This window comes from Poecilia latipinna, unplaced genomic scaffold (genome assembly GCF_001443285.1).
Source record: "Poecilia latipinna isolate Pla-1442-1.1 unplaced genomic scaffold, P_latipinna-1.0 Scaffold2344, whole genome shotgun sequence".
NCBI lineage: Eukaryota > Metazoa > Chordata > Actinopteri > Cyprinodontiformes > Poeciliidae > Poecilia > Poecilia latipinna.
The window spans coordinates 25089-43384 of NW_015114960.1; the positions used below are offsets into that span (position 1 = coordinate 25089).

Below are 18296 nucleotides of genomic sequence, written 5' to 3' on the forward strand. Positions count from 1 at the left end.
TCTTAATTTCTTCCAGACCTTTATCTAGATATGAATTAAAGAAATAAAATGGCACAAGTCTTGCTGGCCGTATCTGCATCCGATCTGATTTATTATAGCTGTTACTCTGAGTAGCCTGTCCTTCCAAAGCAAATACCCTGGGACCATTTAGGATTTGAGAGCCAGTAATCACTTAAACATTAAGTACTCCATCTCCAGTGGCTAAAACTTAATAAAAAGACAGTCTCTAAGAAATCAACTTCTTCCCTGCCTCAGCTTTGAAAGCAGCTGTGTAGGAGGCATACACTGTAAAAAGTGTTTTTGGCTGTAGCTCATTTCATGGACTTATTTACATTAATCTCACTTAATTATTTTCGTTTAGTGATGACAACTTACTTTTCTGTGTTCAGTTGTCTTAAAAGTTACAAATCTTTAATTTAAAGGAACTTTTTACTTGAAACAATTGAGTTCAATGCCGCATTCGTGTCCTACGTCTGACCAACTCAATATATTATAACAGTCCAACTCAATTCATAAGTTTTGCTAATTTAATTCATTAAGTGTGTTTAACATGAGAAATTTAAGTCACTCTTACACATCACAAACCTCTCACAAATAACACAGAACAAATGTCATTTGCGTCGTTCTGTAGCAATGTTGTAGTGCAACCAAACAGCTTTTTCAGTGGTGCGACATTCTGCCATAGACGCATATTTTTTCTGTAATCCTTTACAAAATGTACGCGTTCGTCTCCATGTTGACTAGAGCTAATTTTGTGCCTGTTTTTGTATGTTGCCTGATTGAAATCTTTGTTACTTTTATAAAAGTTTTCACATTTCTTTGATTATATAAAGTCATTTGCTGGTAAAAATGCAACAAAACCGCATAAATTCAAATAGGGAAATAATTGAATATGATATAACGTTTCCAAAGTGTTTTGAAGTAGCTTTCAAAATGCCATCTTAAACGACAGAAGAAACTGTAATAAATACGTAAGCATGTCATATGGTGGATGAACCCATTAGAAGAACTTGTTGTCTTTTGTTTTACTTTAAATCACTTCTCAAATTCGGTCTGCTTTTTTTTTTTAGTATGACCTAAAATAGCCTCTGAATAGAGCAGCGTTTCTCAGTTCCACTGGTTCTGCTTGCTTCCCCTGGCTCTCTGTTTTTGATACTCCCTACGGATTGCAAAGTCACAGCCCAGGTAATGTGTAGCGTTTGCTAAAATGTCAGCACATCTCAAAAGGCCAATTGCCTCTCTTTCTACTACCTTCAAATACCAAAGAACATGAGCTGATAAACATAGCGGAGTGCTTGAATAAATGCTCCTGAGGTAAAAGCAGCGGAACCTGAGCAGCATGAATACTGGATGTGCTGTCATGTGCAGCCCATCAAAAAAGGGGCAAGAAGTCAATGTTATTTCTCAGGATGCTACCAAAGAGATTGAGATTGGCAGGTCACACCTCAGCATTTGGTACTTCACTATCATTCCCCATCAATTGGTCTCAACTGGGTATTCAATCAACACACACAGAGTAAGTGATGTTGAAACCATGGCAACCCATGCTCCAGTGACAAAGCTATGTCAAAATTATGAACCTCTCACGATGCACCAGAACAGTTTGTCCCCCCCTCCTGCTACTGTTATTCATTGTGGGGTTTTTTTTTGCACCATATCGCAAAGGCTCCAAGTTGGGTTGAGTAAGTGTTAAGAGGTATGATGGCTCCATTTTTGTAACTGGCACTTAAAGCAATTTTATGCTTCAGAGCTTAACAGCTGTCCCTTGAAGAAATGTAAAATGAAACAGTCTGTTGGTAGATGAACCTGACAAGATAACTATTACTTTATATCTCTCCCTGTCTGCTGAATGAGTTGGTTTATGAATAGTCCGTATGCAGAATTGCACCACACACTATGACAACTTGTTGGTCTGCTAAATTACAGGCGTTTCAGGGTTTCCCTTGGTATATTAAAAACCTGGTGGGCTTTACTTTCCCCCCACCAGGCTAAGCATTGTTTATTCATTTTAAATATATATTTTTTTTATACACCAGAAGCAGTGATAGCAAAGACAGGTGGAGTGCTAGATAGTGTGGACTGCAATCAGTGAACAGAGACTTCGAACACTGTAGAGCTGTCGAATAAATACTGATTAAGAATACATTCTTTTTCTGGTTCCTTGGCCTTTGAAACAGTTTTTCCTCACTCCTTGTTAAAAGAAAAATTCCACAACATTATAATTCAGACAAGTTGTGTAGGTGTGGCAATTAAAAATGAAAAATGTCCAATTGAATCTAGAGAAACTGTCTTTATACAGGAGCAATTAGAAAAAGTTCATTATTAAGATCACTTGGGTATGGCTATGTATGCATTTATTTGAAATGTAGATAATATTTGTCACGCTGAAGGAGAGAAATGCTTAGAATGTTTTTTTCTAATGGTCTCATTTTGTTGTATCACAAAAACCTGATATTTTATTGTCTTAATATCTGTAGACCAGTAAAAGGGTAACCGTGGTAGGGACAGAAGGCAATACTCATCCTTATTAGGGTCATGCAAGAATTTCCTCCATAAGCGAGCATGTGTTTGGATTTGAGGACACAGGAAGAGGCAACTTCCTTGCAAACTACTGAACAAACACACAGAAAGCGCAGCTGAGATTGTCTTTCTAAAGCTTATGGGGATTTAATCTTTATCATTTTCTGAACATGTTTATTGTTGTCTCAGATAATGAAGTAAATGGGAACTGTTGCACTTCCAAAAACATGTTTCTCTAACATCACCCTGGATATTGGAGAAACTGAGAGGAAGTGAGGCCCGACCTGCTCTGGGAACAGAACAACACACTTGTTTTCCAACTCAATTATCTCCTTATTTGTAATAACACAATTAAAATCTTAGTTTGACAACAAATCCATCAATACTTTACTCACTGGTGACCATACTTATGTAGCCACATTCTTAATTGAAAACTAAAAATGTTAAAGTAAGGAAACACTAGAGACAGGACAGCAATCTGGATTGATGACAAATGAATAACAGTAATAAAGGAACTGCTAAAAGATAATAGAATAAATAAATTCAATTCTAATTAATTTGTATTCAGACTAAAACTAACAGCTAATGTTATAAATAAAAAGAGTAAACATAGTACTTTCTTTCTGACAAAAAAAATAAAAAAAATAAAAATGAGGTAATAATGTAAAGAATTAATGGCTTTTGATACAAAAATATCAAAAATTACTGCAGCCGTGACTAGAATCCCAATAATAAAAGTTTGTTTCAGTGTCTGTTTTGTTCAGAAAGCTGTTTGGGAAAAACCTGAAGGGTCAGCAAAGTTTAAAGGATAAAAGCAAAGTAAGACCATTAACACTTTTTGAAATCCATAAAAGCGTCTTCAAATCAATCCTGAAACAAACAGGAAGTAAGTGCAACAAATTGGTAATTGGTGCAGATATTGTTTGTTCTCTCTGTGGTGATGCTCAACATTGATTTGGCCGTGGTTTGAAGTGAGCTCAGTATGTTTTTCTCTGAAAAATGAGCCAGTCCATTAGGTAACACACTCGTGGTGCGACCATGTGTGTATCACCTAATGCAGCGGTTTCAATGAATCATTAGGAAGCTATGGAGGAGGTACACTTGTTCATAAAGCCATTACTCATAATCTTGGCATTGACGGTGCTGTAGTTTTGGCAACAGCACAACACAAAGTGCCAGATAACTGTTTTCACATTAAAGTTGAAAGTGATCAGAAAAAAGCACCAACTTTCTGCCACAAACTTCAATAAATGCATCTTTTTAGATATTATTGACAGCACTTTGGTTAGTAAGAACTGAGATAAAAAAGTGCTATAAAAATAATATTTCCATTCTTTAATAGCTAATGACTGGAGCCCATTTTTACTGTATTTCTGTCCTGGCCAATAATAATAATAGTAATAATAATAATACTCAGTTGAAGCTGTGAGAATCCAGCTAAAATCACCCATCAATCTAGAAAGCAAACTGATTGCTGGAAAAGAGGGGAAAATCAACGTGTTCTTGTGTTACCAATGGTTACCTCCAAGACTGTGGAGCTATAATTGGTTTGTATCAAAACTGCCTCAGATGGAGGAAACTGCTGTGGATAATGCTTCAGCTGAAAGCTTTCTATCATCAGAAAATATAAGTTAAGGTGTTTGCTTGATGTGAAGAAGGATTCAGATTGTCCAAGAAAATATGCGGGGAAACCTTCTTGCTTGAGAAATCTGAAGATAATCATTTGTCTTGAGATGAATAGATGACATCGTCCACGCAAACTGGACTCAGCTAACTGTGAAGCTTCCTGGCCAACAGGGCTGGCATGAATAAACCTGGGATATGAAGCAGCACCAACAACTTGTTAAACTCCACTAAACCACAACTGGAGTAAATTACAGGTTATGAAAACAATGATCAGCAATGCAAACACTAAGTGTTTACAGAGCGTAACTGATGAATCTAAATGAACCGTCCGGCATTCCGGGTTATTAATTTGCCAGTTCATCTACTATGATCAACTGCTGCTGATTGAGGTTTTGCTCTGCCTCTCCAACAGTCGCAACACTAAAAGACTAAACACAGTCAAGCATGTGAAGAGAATGAATGAGTTTAAAAAATAAAAGTGCGTAGCTTCCATGAAGACAACCAAAAAATAAAAAAAATAAAAAAATTGACCTCAATAATTCAGACTGTTTTGTCAAAAGGTTGAAAGGTGATTGATCGGCAAACGGAGAAGACAAAGATGGAGAGACTATGGTTTCTGTCTGTCCTTGTAAAAAATGAAAGGCAAGAGCTTCTGTAATAATTCTATTACTTTCTTTTTCTAACAAATTAAATTACCTGCCTTACGGGTTAGAAAGAACTTGGCATGATTTCCTGGAAATCATAAAAAAGCATTTGGAATGATCTATATTCAACAGAGACTTAAAGGTCTTCGCTAAGAAGGTCCTTGGTTATCTTAAAGGTGCTCATTTGAAGAGGACATATGCAAAATCCACTCTGTTGTGTACTTTAATATCGAGGAAACCAGAATAAGTTTAATTTAGTCTCTCTAGATGCTGTGTACATTTGTTTATATTCTCTTTTGGGTCAGTCCGTTCAGTTACGTCTCTGTATCTTCTGCTAAACAAAATAATGGACTTCCGCCTAGCCAATTTCACAAATCTGTCATTTTTGTTTTTCACAGTGATTTTTTTTTAGTCCAAGTTCAACGTGTTTTGTGTCTGCTGGTTTTAATTGTCTGTCACACTTAAGTGTTTGAGATAAAAACAAAAAAATAACTTAAATATAAATATGTACAAAAATCAAGTTTGTTCCACAGTGTACAGCAACAACTGCTATCAAGCTCTGCATCCCCAGAACCAGAACCAAACATGGAGAAGCAGCATTCAGCTTCTATGCTGCACAAATATGGAACAAACTTCCAGAAAACAGCAAAACAGCCGAAAAACCGAGTTACTTTAAATCAAGATTAAAAACCCTACCTGTTTAGAGCTGCTTCTGAACCATAATATGTGAAGAAACATTCACCAACATATGGGTTGCTTACTGAGGATTTTGATAATGGCAATCCTCTTAATGTAGGGTTTACAACTGGTTTGCTCAGTTGTTGACTGCATGGTGTCTTTTTTGACTTTGTGTTTTTATGATGCAAAGCACTTTGAACTGCCTTGCTGCTGAAATGTGATAAACAAATAAACTTGACTGCCGGCAGCAGGAACGCTTTTCCCGCTAGGCACACGTAGAGTTTATTCCCCTGAAAGTTTTGCAGCTAAATGTGACTCCTCATGCAAACAGGCACAGTTAAAGGAGCAGTCCGAGTAATGACAACCATGACTCGCTGTTTGAGACATTCTAAACGCTGTAAACACAACATTGCAGGGAGCGAATATAAGAAATAACATTGCAGTACTCTCTCATTTAGTCATTAGCAGGAACAAGATTCTGTATTAGGCGCCTAAGCTTCACCGCTAATGCCATCATTAAGATATACACAAGATGTTGTTTAACGTGTGTGTGTGTGTGTGTGTGTGTGTGTGTGTGCGTGTGTGTGTGTGTGTGTGTGTGTGTGTGTGCGTGTGTGTGTGTGTGTGTGTGTGTGTGTGTGTTTGAACAGATGCAACAGCTGGGACAAAACCAACTGCTCCATCAATATGCAGGTCAGCAACTTCGTTTCCAACATTGATCAACACATTATTCCCAATGTGCCAACAGACGCAGGGAAGGCTTGTATTATTTCATTTCATGCAAGTGCTACAGTTTCCGTTTACTGTGTTTACACAGTGTACGTGTGCGTGCATGTGTGTGTGTGTGTTCATGAGCTCCACGCAAAGACTTTGTAAATACACTTCGCATGTCCTGGTGGGAAGAACACACAGCAAGCAGATTCAAGCACCGATTACACACATGCATCAAAGCAGAACAGAGGGGAGACCGGTGAAGATAATTACTCGATCTGGCAACAGCTAACACGTCATTTGGGACGGTTATTAATTTGCCTGTAAATGTGCTGCTGATTCATTTTCTGAATAGAGTCAGCATTTGTGGTTAAGGCACCAAAATAACAGCAATAAAAAAATGACTAAGAGTTCAGATACCAAGAAAGAATCTCATCCTAATTAGGTGATGAAATCGGTTCAAAAAAGAAAAAAAAAAATGAAGAATTTGTTTTCTACCTGTTCTTGTTTAGCTATTTTTCTAAGCCAAAATTGCATGATCAGGAAGATACAGGAAGTAGGACAAAGCTGAAGTTGGAGAAAACCTAGACTGGGCTTGAAACCAGAACTTTTGTCGACCCAAATTGCACAGTACGGCAATGGTCATGCTAACATAATGGTGAAGTGGAAAAAATATATATATTACATGGTCTCTGAATTCAGCCTGCCTGGGTAAATTCATTGTTGAGCCACATCTAGTAGCAGCTACAGCTGCAGGTCTTGAGCGATGTGTCACATTCAGAGAGATCATTTTTTGCCCACTTTTCTGTATAAAATAGCTCTCACATTTTCAGCTGGTCATTTAATCATTAGAATACATTATACAGTACAAATTGTGCAGTCAGTGAATGGCTTTTAAAGGTCTTATATTTCCAAACAAACACACTACCTCTACCACCCTCCCAACTGGCTGGTTGGCTAATGTGTTGGTTAAAAAAAAAAAGTCTTCCTCTCAATAAAATTAAAAGATTAGACCTTTTCAGCTTGTTCTGTTTCAAACTCCACTTCATGTCTCTTTGAGGTAAATCCTTTTAACATGGACCTTAATTTTGTGCCCACTTCTTAAGCAAAATGTGTTTCAATTTGGTTTAATTAAGTCACAAGAACAGCATAAATCTGAGGTATTTAAATGTCGTTTCCATCTCAGTTTGGTGTCGGTGTTGATGCGAGTCCACAACTGCTCGGTGAGGTCAAACAAACTCAAGTAAATTATTTTAAGTTTGTTTGCGATAATTGATTGAAAGGAAATTTTAGAGTCATCCGTGATTGCTTGGATTTTGCAGAAGATAAGTGTATTGCTGCCAAGGTGAGATTTGAACCTCAACATTTTTCACCGAAGATAAATTGGACCCTTAGTCACTTTGACATTACAATCTCAATCTTAATATAATGAAAGTCAAAGGGCTCCTTATGAACCTTCCAGGTTTTTCTCCAGATTCATCCTGTATATGTCACTTATTCCTTTATGACTGATAATGAAAACTGAGAGACAGATGGTGCGCTTGGCCTTGTATGTATTCTCCCAACCGCAGGAAATCAATTTCTCATTTCACTCTGTAATTTTACAATCTTTTTTTATTTGTTGGATGTCTTTGTTGCTAGATGTGTAGCAGTTACATGTTAAAGTATTCTCACTCTGAGTAAAAAAACACTTTTGAAGAGCAGATTTGATTTCATTTCAATAATACTGCTACAAAACTTTAAAAAAAAGTTTTTTTTTTGTTTTTTTTTCATTGACATAGATGGTCAAACCCAATCCAGAATTTTGCACAAAATGTATGCAAACCACTTTCTAAGTGTTTTTTTTTAAATCAACGCATATCATATATCAAAGTGTTAGAAATGAAGATCTGTCCCTCAAACGCTGCTGCCAAGCAAACGTTACATCTTTATGCTGTTTAGCCACATTTGAATGAAGCATCTTGATTGTGTTTTGTGGGGAAACTATTTTTATGTCTATATTTTAAAGATATTCAAAGATGCTATAGTAGATTTACAAAGATTAAAAACAATAGTTGGGTCTTGAATAGAGATTTAAAAGTAAGTTTATAAGAACGTCTTTGTTCCTTTGCCAGAAGACAAACATTTTTGGTGCTTTCTCTATGAGATTTTTATGTTAGTTTGCATGGTAGACCATATGTAGGTTGTAGATTTAGATTTGGATTGGTAAGAGACAAAACTACAACCAGAAACCAAAGAAGTTGTGAAAGCTGCCATATACATGAGCGTATCTTTGCCCTGGTCTGTTGTCAGAGCTAACTGCTTTGTGAACCAAGTGCAGACATGGAGCAGAGAGTAGTTATTACAAAATGAAAACTAGTTCAATGTGTTATTAGCATCTTAAAGGAGATCTGAAGTCTATGTGGATTTTGGCGATCAGTGGTTGATGTCTCTTCAAACGCCAGTGGCCCATAAAGGATCAGGGTCTGAATGCAGGCTGGACAGTCACTTTCCTGTGCCCAGAATTTCAACAGAGCTTCTCTAAAGATGACACAGAAAATATAAAAGGAATTCATGGGCCTGTAACAAGGAATCTCTGACTGCTTCGTTTTCACCCACCTGTGAGAGTAGCAATCACACAGACATAGACTTTATTGTTATTCAGCTGCACATTTGCAATATATGTGTTGAGCGAAATTTTGCTGAATGCCAACAATGAAAATGCCAAAAATTCATTGTAGAGCCAATTCTTACCTTACTTACATTTCAAATGGCTCCCACCGTTTTCTCACACTTTGATTGTGAAACATTTTCAACTAAAACTTGTTTGACCTTAAAGTTGTGATTGGCTTTTGATAACTAAAGGTGAGCACAAGAATTTAAAAGGACGCAGTTGCAACAGAAGAGACTTGAAAGGTAGAAGAAAATCTGTCACCTGACGACAAACGTACTTTTGACATCTTCAAACCTCTTTTTTGTGGATTTTTAAGTTTTAGCGGTTTGTACTTACGGAGGACGAGAACTCCATGGCGAAGCGACTGAGCGCGGTTTGATTCCACTGTGATGTTCAGCATGGTGGGATTTCCCCTGGTGATGGACATGCGGCTGTCTTGCTCAGCTTCCTGGAACATCCGCAGCAGCTGATTGGCTATGACCCCGTTGAGCACGGAGATGGCAACCATCGGCAACACAAAGGACAGGAACGCATTTACCTGTTTAGGAAAGGGCAACGTGTTGAGTTAGTCTGGACAAATACTAGGTGACATCATCATTACTCAGATAACGGTTAAAACCAGAAGTTTGACATTAAATAGGGCAAGTCTTTTTCAGTTCCAAGTCAGTAAGCATGATCAAAATAATCTATACTGCCTAAGAGGGAGAACGGTGAGGGATATTTCACATACACTAACACATTTACATGCACTAAAAATGCCATGTCTTTAATCAAATGCTGGAAATTTGTTGAAAATAAGTTGGTCTTTTCAGGTCAAATTAATCTTCCGAACAGACAATGGCCCTATGTATACAGCCAAATCAGTTACAATTAGGACAACAAAGTTAATGTTTTGGAATGGCCATTACAAAGCTCTGATCTCAGACCAGTAGAACATTTCTGGGCAGAGAGCAGGAATCTGGAAGCCAGGCGGCCTACAGATCAGACTTATTTATTCAATTCAATTCAGTTTAATGGTATAGCATTAATTCATAACAAATTTCTCCAGGTACTTTACAAAAAACATTGCTTCAGTCCAATCATAAAGACAGTCCAAACAGAGCAGTAAGCTATCAAAGTAGCTTAAAACATTCCTACACAAGGAAACACAGCAGACTGCATCGAGTCACTGACCATTATGCCAGTTGTTTCAGGAGGAAAGAGTAAAAATTACAGCAAACTACTTTAAACTGCGAAAGGATACTCAAAATGTTTAACCCAAGTTATTTAGTTTTAAAGGCAATGTTATTGAATATGAAAGAAATGTACGTCGACTTCTGACTTCAGAAGATAGAATTGAAAAAAAAAATCCAAACAAAAAAAAAAAACAACTCTTTGTTTTAGCATTTAGCTGAATGAAAAGACAAATTTCTTAAAAAATTAAGACATTTTTTCATTGGTTTGAGGAGATTAGTGTTGAATAACTGCTTTTAAATGCATTATTGTTATTATATTATTATTGGTCTACAACAGTAGACAGTAGGTGGCATGTAGGAGACTGAAGAGGTGCAAAGTAGGTTAATCTTCTTGGCCAGTAAATGTGTTACTTCTTTTTACATATGTTGATTATTATTAGCATTAACATATATCAACATGCTGTACACATTCTCATTTTAAATATTGTTACTGTCATTACTATAATTAAGATGAGTTTTCATTAGCCTGATTTTTCGTTGCCCCCCCCCCCCAACCTGGTTCTTTGTGCTCAGTGTGTGATCCAGGTAGGCAGAGCAAAAAAAAAAAAAAAAAAAAAAGAAACATTAAAATGGTATACAATGTCAAATTCTGATTATATTTTCTATCCTTAATAACTTGGCCTTAGTGTTGTGGGGTTGGGTTGGTTCTGACAGTTGTAATCATTCACTGGTGAAAGGCACCAGCCCTCCATGAGCCTGGTAAAGATTAGAAGAGTAAAGAAAATAAAAAGGCAATTTCAGTTTTAGAGGGAGCCTGCTTCAGGTTTGATCTGCAGTTTTTAGCAGTTGTAGGAGCAGGTGGGTTGGTTTCTAACAGATTACAGCTCTGAAATAATAAAGACTGATATCAAATACAACTTATACATGAGCAATGTTTAATGTATTTGACTTCGCTCAGTGTTCAGTACCAGACATCAGTCTCAGAATAAAATCACCTGCAGATATCAGACCAGGGCAGAGTGAATGTCTGGGAATAAAAAGGTTGGATAGTGCATTTCTGACAACGTACTGATGCTTCCTTTTCATGCATTTAAGAAAATATTATTTTTAAGAAAACACTTTAAAAAAAAAGTAGTTTAGCCATGTTATGTGAGAAATTATGGACAAAGAGCTGGTCTCTAATCTTAAAACCAACCTGCTCTACAGAAGGTTGAGTTTTTTTGCATGGGCTGCCATGACAACAAGGCCCAATAAGTGGGAAATGTATTCATTAAATCTGACATTGCATTGTTAAGCCACTAATCCAGCTCTGAAGCAAGGACCCCATGAGACTGATTCATACATGGTCCAAGCTGAACTATTGAAAAAAAAGAAAAGAAAAACTAAACTAAAACTGCCTTAGAAGTTGGAATGTTATACTTTTCACTCCATAACTAACACCTGTTGTCCAGGATTAGATCATTACTAACTTCATTTGCCCTGATAAGTGACCAGGTGGTCAGAAATTGAGAAATATTTTTCTCATCTGTGAGCTTGGAGAGAGAGAGCAGAAGAGATAACAGAAAGGCTGAATGTAGGGGCTGGATGATGTGGTTGAAAAATGTATCACAATATAAAATTCAAAATATACTGCCAGTCTGGTGGCATCACATTTTGTCTTTTATCCACAGTTAATACTCCATGAATTTGTTGTTTATTTTAAAGCAGCTAAGAGGCACGGTGGTGAAACATAAAACTGCTGCTGCAAGGTACTCAGTCGTTTGTTGCTAGGTAACCAAAGAGCGAGTGAGTTAGTTGATGCCACCAGCCTAGCTTAGCTCGCTGTGAGAGGCTGAGCAGACAAAGCCTTTCCTCTGCCTACATCCCCCAGAATGCCATGAGGTCCAGGATTGTAATCTATGGATGTTGATCATATCTCCACCTCAACATATATTGTTGGTGATTTATTGTCCAGTCCTAGTTGAATGTGTTCAAAATATTGGTATATCGTGGAGAACAACTACAAAATACATTAAATATTGAGGTTGAAGTGAGTCAAAGTGTGAAAAAGCTGGAAGGTTTTCCTGCTGATGGAAACTAACAAAAGGCATGTGCAAAGGAGATTAGTGAAAGCCAAGGAAGAAAAAGGACACAAAGGGGATTAAATGAGGAGGTGAAGCCAGACAGGAGTTACGGCAACTACGATGAAGCTGGCTGTCTGATTAAAATGCGTACAGATGTGTCAAGTGGTAATTAGGTTAGGCATCTGCGTAATCAATGCACCTGTAATGGCCTTCCCATCATTCCTTCCAGACAGCATTCCCTTAAATACGTGACTCAGACAGGCGCACGCTCAGATGGACTGATGGTGTTTTTCAAGGGGATAATCACGGATAAAAAATGTTAATGGTCTTAATGAACACGGTGGCTGACTTCTGAAGTTTTCTTTTCCTCCTGGCCTCTGATGACTGATTGAAGCTGAAAGGGAGAAGAGGTGGGGGGTAAAAATCTGCAAGGTGAACTCTGGCTTCTCTGCGAGTACCAAATTCCAGCTGAGTGGGAAGAAAAATCACAAAAAAGCAGTCAAGAAAGCTGGTAGATGTGGATAATTAGGAATGAAGTGGAAGGAAACTGAGATATTAGGCAGATTCAATGGGTGGAGGATGAAGGAGCAAGCAGTGAAAATTAGTCTCCTTTAGATTTTACATTAATTAAAAGAAAAAGTCAATGGAAGGTCAAAAAGACTTGAAATGGACCACCACTGGTCCCATTAAGACTTGAATGTCGCTGTCACTGAGTGCCAGCAGACATCTGTGAGTCATAAACACCGATTACTTTATGGGTTCAGGAACCACTGGTCTGATTTATCTCTGTCACTACAGATTTATAACGAACTGGTTGTGGGTCATCATTTCTTCTATTAGCCTCCAACAATAGCTGTATTTCCACTGACCGTAAAAATGTGTAATTATGAAAATAAACACGACAATTTTTAAAAAACTCACAAGATTTTGTGCCAGGATGAGGTGGTTCTTTTGGCCCTATCAAAATGATTGTCTTTTGCAAAACTGCACTGGAAAAAACATTTTCCACATCACGAGTCACTTGATCAACATGTGATTTTAGTTGCGTTTCTTATTTACTGGAAAAAATGCAATTGTGAAATTCCACTATTCCACTAAAGTTTTTTCGACTTTAGTGGAATAGCAATAAAGTTTTGTGTACTTTGGTAATGCAAACTATTGTTTAAGTAGAAGGGAACAGTTGTTTTCTACTTAATAAAATACTTTGTATTTATTTATTGTTCTTTTGATACACAGGCTTGGATAAGCGGCCAGAAAATTTCACCCTCTATAAAGCATAATGTTACAATAAGTTTTTCAATTTGTTTTCTTTTTTCCTGTAAATAAAAATGAAACTATACAAAATTATCTCCTGTAATGAACCATCCCCCAGATTCAGGTTACAGCAACAGATCATTTACAGCATAGAGTGCTGCTAAACTACACCATTGCTAATATGTACGATGATCTGCAATTTCTGCTTTGCATTTTTTCTCTCATAGGTTTACTTGAATTCTATATTACTGCAGTACTCCCCCCCCCCAACCCCCTGTGCTGAACCAGATTTTGAGAGCCCTGCTAGGTTTCCAATGTGGACTGGAAAGAACTAATTATTTCTTCAAGCACCAACTTTAGCCTTTCCTGACCTTTAAAACAAAGGTGTAGTTCAGTCCAGTTAAACCAGCCAGCTCCACAAAGCTTGCCAATAGAATATGATCCAGGGTGCAAAATTAAGTCCTCAACTCAGTTTTTGCACTTTGGTGAGTCTTTAAATGACTCAGATTCAGGTGATTCGCCCAGAAAACTTGCTAAGCCTGATGGTAGGGCCGCTAGGACAGTCCACTAGCAGCCCACCATGTTCTTGTGTTGGAAACGTTTTAAAACCTACAAAAACTTTGAAAGTACATGAGAAGGCATCATGATTTGGAAATAATATTATGTGAGGGCAACGGGCAGGTAAAGGGACAACGCAGTTGGTGAACATCTCCTCATGTCCAGTTCAATGTGTCAACTCTAAACCTCACTTAATCTGCTTTTACTGTTACTGGTGTAGAAAAAAAAAACAACAAAAAAACAAAAAACAAAGGACACATAGTTTGGTGGGGGCAGGTAAAGCATGCTGGCTTTATGATCACATCCATGCGAAAACCATATATATATATATATATATATATAAATATATGTGTGTGTGTTTACACAATGGATGGGTGGATCCCAAAGACATTAGCAGTGTGGTGAGCAGGTCCTGTTTTGCTCCTTCAGTACCTGAAAAACATTTTTTCATTTACAGAACCATTAATTCTGTTGTCCACTAGAAGATCCAAAAGGAAAATATCCGTCCATCAGTTGGTGACTTTATAAGCCTGAGCGCCGTGAGGTTGTACAGCAGGAAAATGAGTCAAAGCACACCAGAAAGTTCACTTCTGAATGCTTCAGATAAAAATCCAGCAAAATTAAAGTATTAAAGCGGCCAAGTCAAAGTGCGGACTTACATCCGGTTGAGATGCTGTGTTGTGACTATAAATGTGCTGGTCATATTATGAAAACCCTTCAGTGTGGCTGTACAGACTTTTTCACAGAACTGTTTATCTCATTGTAACGTATCCCCGGCAACAGACTGGACAATGGATGTCCTTTACTGCCACGACAATTTTCTGAACTATAAACACGCAGAGTGAAAGGAACAGATCGGTTATTGACTTTCACATGAATACTGAAGTGTTTTAATGGATCGAGGTTGTGAACCATTAGCACCACCTCCAGCATCTTAACACTACTCTTCTTCTTTGTCTGTGTAACATTAACAGAGTTAATGAGTTGTTTACACATGTTCACATGTTTCAAAAGAATCTTCATTTAATACAACAGTAGGCTTTAACTATACAAAGCTAATAAAAAAATATGGAGAAATAATGACTTTATCCACCTGTCAGTGATCAGTTGTTTTTATTTGTGCAGCAGCTCATAGTTGCTGTTGCTTTAGCGTTGTTAAATCGTATTTAAGATTTTACGGGTAGTGGCTCCTCTGTGTTGTTGGGATGGAGATGAATTCTTAGCTTTGTTTCAGTCAGTGGTTAATTAGTGCTGACAGTGCAGGAATTTGACTTTGGGTAATGATGTCGATATTGCTGATTGTTGAGACACTAAGTTCAAAGGCCATAAAACATCAGTGGAAGAAGCAATTATTGAAGATGGAGTTACCGTCAGTGTTATGCTCACACTGCTGTTATGACGGTAAAAACAAAATGCAGACAGAGGAGGTAAAGATTAAGAATAATGCAGACATGCAGACTTTGAATATGATTAGGCCAACAGATTCAGTCTAAGAGGGGAAAATGTATAAATATTTTGGTATGATGACATTTAATGAACTACTTTGTTGTTTTTTTTCCACCAACACCTGATGTCAGGGACCTCTATTAATAAAAAAATTGAAGTTCCTAAATTGGTCCAGCCTCATTAACAGAATTAATGAGTTGCTACCAAGATAGCATTCAACAATCACAGGGCACTTATTGTCATTCCAAAAAAAAAAAAAGGAAATTCTTGTCAGAGCAAATTAATACTTAAAATGAGCAAATGCACCACATACCAAAAACATCAACAACTTGGTAGAAATGAAAAATAAGTTAACAGTCATGAAGCATCTTACAGCAAAACACAGGATTCCTACCAGAGGTTCCTACCAGTGTAAAAAAACTTTTGTTACACTGAAATACTCTAAGTTTCAGGGTAACAGAACATGAACTAAAATGTGTACATTTGTTTTACACAGAAACAAAGTCCCACTCGTCTCCTATGACTAAATTTTACTCACTGGACTTAGATTTCTTTTTGGTTGAGCCCCCAGGTTTCAGCCTGGATCAGCATTACAGCACATATGAGACGGTAAATGTGCTCTGTTGGTGTTGACATCCTGGCTGTCATGTCTGGGAGCTGCCTGTATGAATGATGCAGCATTAATATTCATCTCTCAGCTAGAGTTATTCTCAAGCGGTTCTTTCTTTATAAGATCTAAAGTCAGTGTTTTAGCTCAAAACAAAATGTTAAACATAATCAGGTACAACAAAATAACTCAAAATGCACACATCTTTTGGCTTACCAAATAAATCTACGGTTTGTCAGATGTGAAAGGTAACTCAAATCTTCACATAATTGTGGATGAATCACATATTTGAATCAATCATTCATGCAAAATACCAAAGACCATTATATTATTGCCAGGATTATGGTTAGAAAAGGATGCAAGTGCAGAGTGTCAGACTTCCAGTCATTTGGGCCGTGCAGAGTGTTTCTCTTAAGCCTTTTAAATACTCTCTTACATAAATCTTGATGAAAGGTGCTGTACAAGATTGCCACGGCTATGTATGTATATAGTAGCTTTGCCTTCCATTCCTCTCTGCTTTCTGTGTGCACATTGTAATCTAGTGGCCCTGACGAGTCCATGAATACCTGCAATCCTCATGTCAAACAGGAGCTGAGAGACAAAGAACACAAAACGTTCAAATCTGAGAAACATTCTGTTCTCTAAGATTCAAGGATTTTTTATTGTCATACCACCTCAGCTTGTCTGACTCAAGTCCGAATTTCAGATTCAAATTCCGAATTTCATCCGAATTTGAGTATGAAATTCAAGTCCGAATTTCGAACCAAATTTGTACCGTTTATTGGATTTTAAGAATCTAATACACAAATAAATAATAAAGTAATTTATGTGATATATAGTTATGTATATTTAAAAAAGTGTGTGTGTCTATGAAACTGAATTAGGTGCAGCTTGAGTTCAGTAGTCTGACGGTGTCACACGGAGATGCAGGCGCAGAGAATACTCTCCACCACACAGCAATAGAAGCTCCTCAGGACTAGACAGGAAGTGTTGGTACTCAAGGTGAGGTCACTGGTACTAGAGCTGCTCCTATATTAACATCATGATGGACAGCCTGGTTTGTGTTTTCAAAGGATAAAACATAACTTTAATTGGAACTAAAATATTTAGTTCCAATTAAATAGGAAGTCCATGTTAAGTGTGCTGCAAAGACATATTTGACAAAACTTGTAAGCTAAACAAAACAAAAAAAAGGAAAAATCAATTATCTCAGCCATCCAACATCTCCCATTAAGTCCTTTATTGTTACCAATGAATAGATTCCTGCAAAGACAAAACAACAGCCAGAATAGACACATGGTCTGTTCTAATCATTTCATTCACTGCTAACGTCTGGCTCCATCCACAACAAAAGATTTATTTCCCATTGTTGAATTACATCTTTGATGTAAAGACGGTAATCAGCAAAACACCAGAGTGTCTGCTGTGGAATCACGTCAGGAATATTAGCATTAATTAATACTAATTATTATTAATAATGAATGATGCTAGGCAAACTGAAAGAATGAAAGTACATAAATACATCTCAGGAATATTATATTGTTGGCAACACTTCAAGATATTTTTACTCAAGTAAAAGTGAAAAGCATCCATTGAAGAAATAAGAGTAAGAAAGCTTTTCGTAAAAAGATTACTTAGAACCTGAGAAGCTGAAATAACCTGCAATCTCTGGCACTTTAAAGACAAAAATAACGAAATGAATAAATATACATAAATAACATTCAAGCAGAAGAAATAATTTTTTAAATCAATTATTTTCTATATCAAATGTATCAACCCAATACTTACAGAAGGCAATGTAAGCAGTAGTGGAAATGTGTAATAAAGTATATTTAGTAGAGTATACAAATATGCTCACTCATTATTTATTTTAGTTGTATGTTTTGTTTTGTGTTTGCCTTAAGCCTCTGTAAGTCAGTTTAAGTATTGTGAATAACACATAATTACCAAATCAAGTCCTAATTCTCTTGATGTAACATAAATTGCGAAAGTTTTTGCTTCAGTTTTTACTGTTTATTTATATTTCCACTTTTCTAAACATCATGATGAGCAACAAATACCCAGGCTTTAATGTTGTATTCTGGTTCTTTTTTTGACATAAAAATGTCTTTTATGAAACGCTGCTTCATTTACTGTTTCTTCATGTCTGTTTATTTTTTGAATCTTTACATGCCTGAGATGTGTCGTAAACTAACATTTTAGATCATTAAATGAAGAAACACTAAAAATTAGAAACTGCATAAACGTTAAAGCTAAAGTCATCCTAAACACGTGGAAGTCATTCAGTGGTGGGAAGTAACGAAGTACAAGTACTTCGTTACTGTACTTAAGTACACTTTTCGTGTATCTGTACTTTACTTA

At 36.9% G+C, this 18296-nt stretch overlaps 1 protein-coding gene across 1 annotated transcript in view; it reads right to left on the bottom strand.

Moving 5' to 3' along the window:
• Positions 1-18296, bottom strand: part of LOC106937430 (neurotensin receptor type 1) — a 50096-nt gene that overhangs the window by 7933 nt on the left and 23867 nt on the right. Inside the window, exon 2 of the mRNA XM_015018945.1 lies at positions 9169-9370. Coding sequence (XP_014874431.1) covers positions 9169-9370 — 202 coding nt within the window. The remainder of the gene's footprint in view (positions 1-9168; positions 9371-18296) is intronic.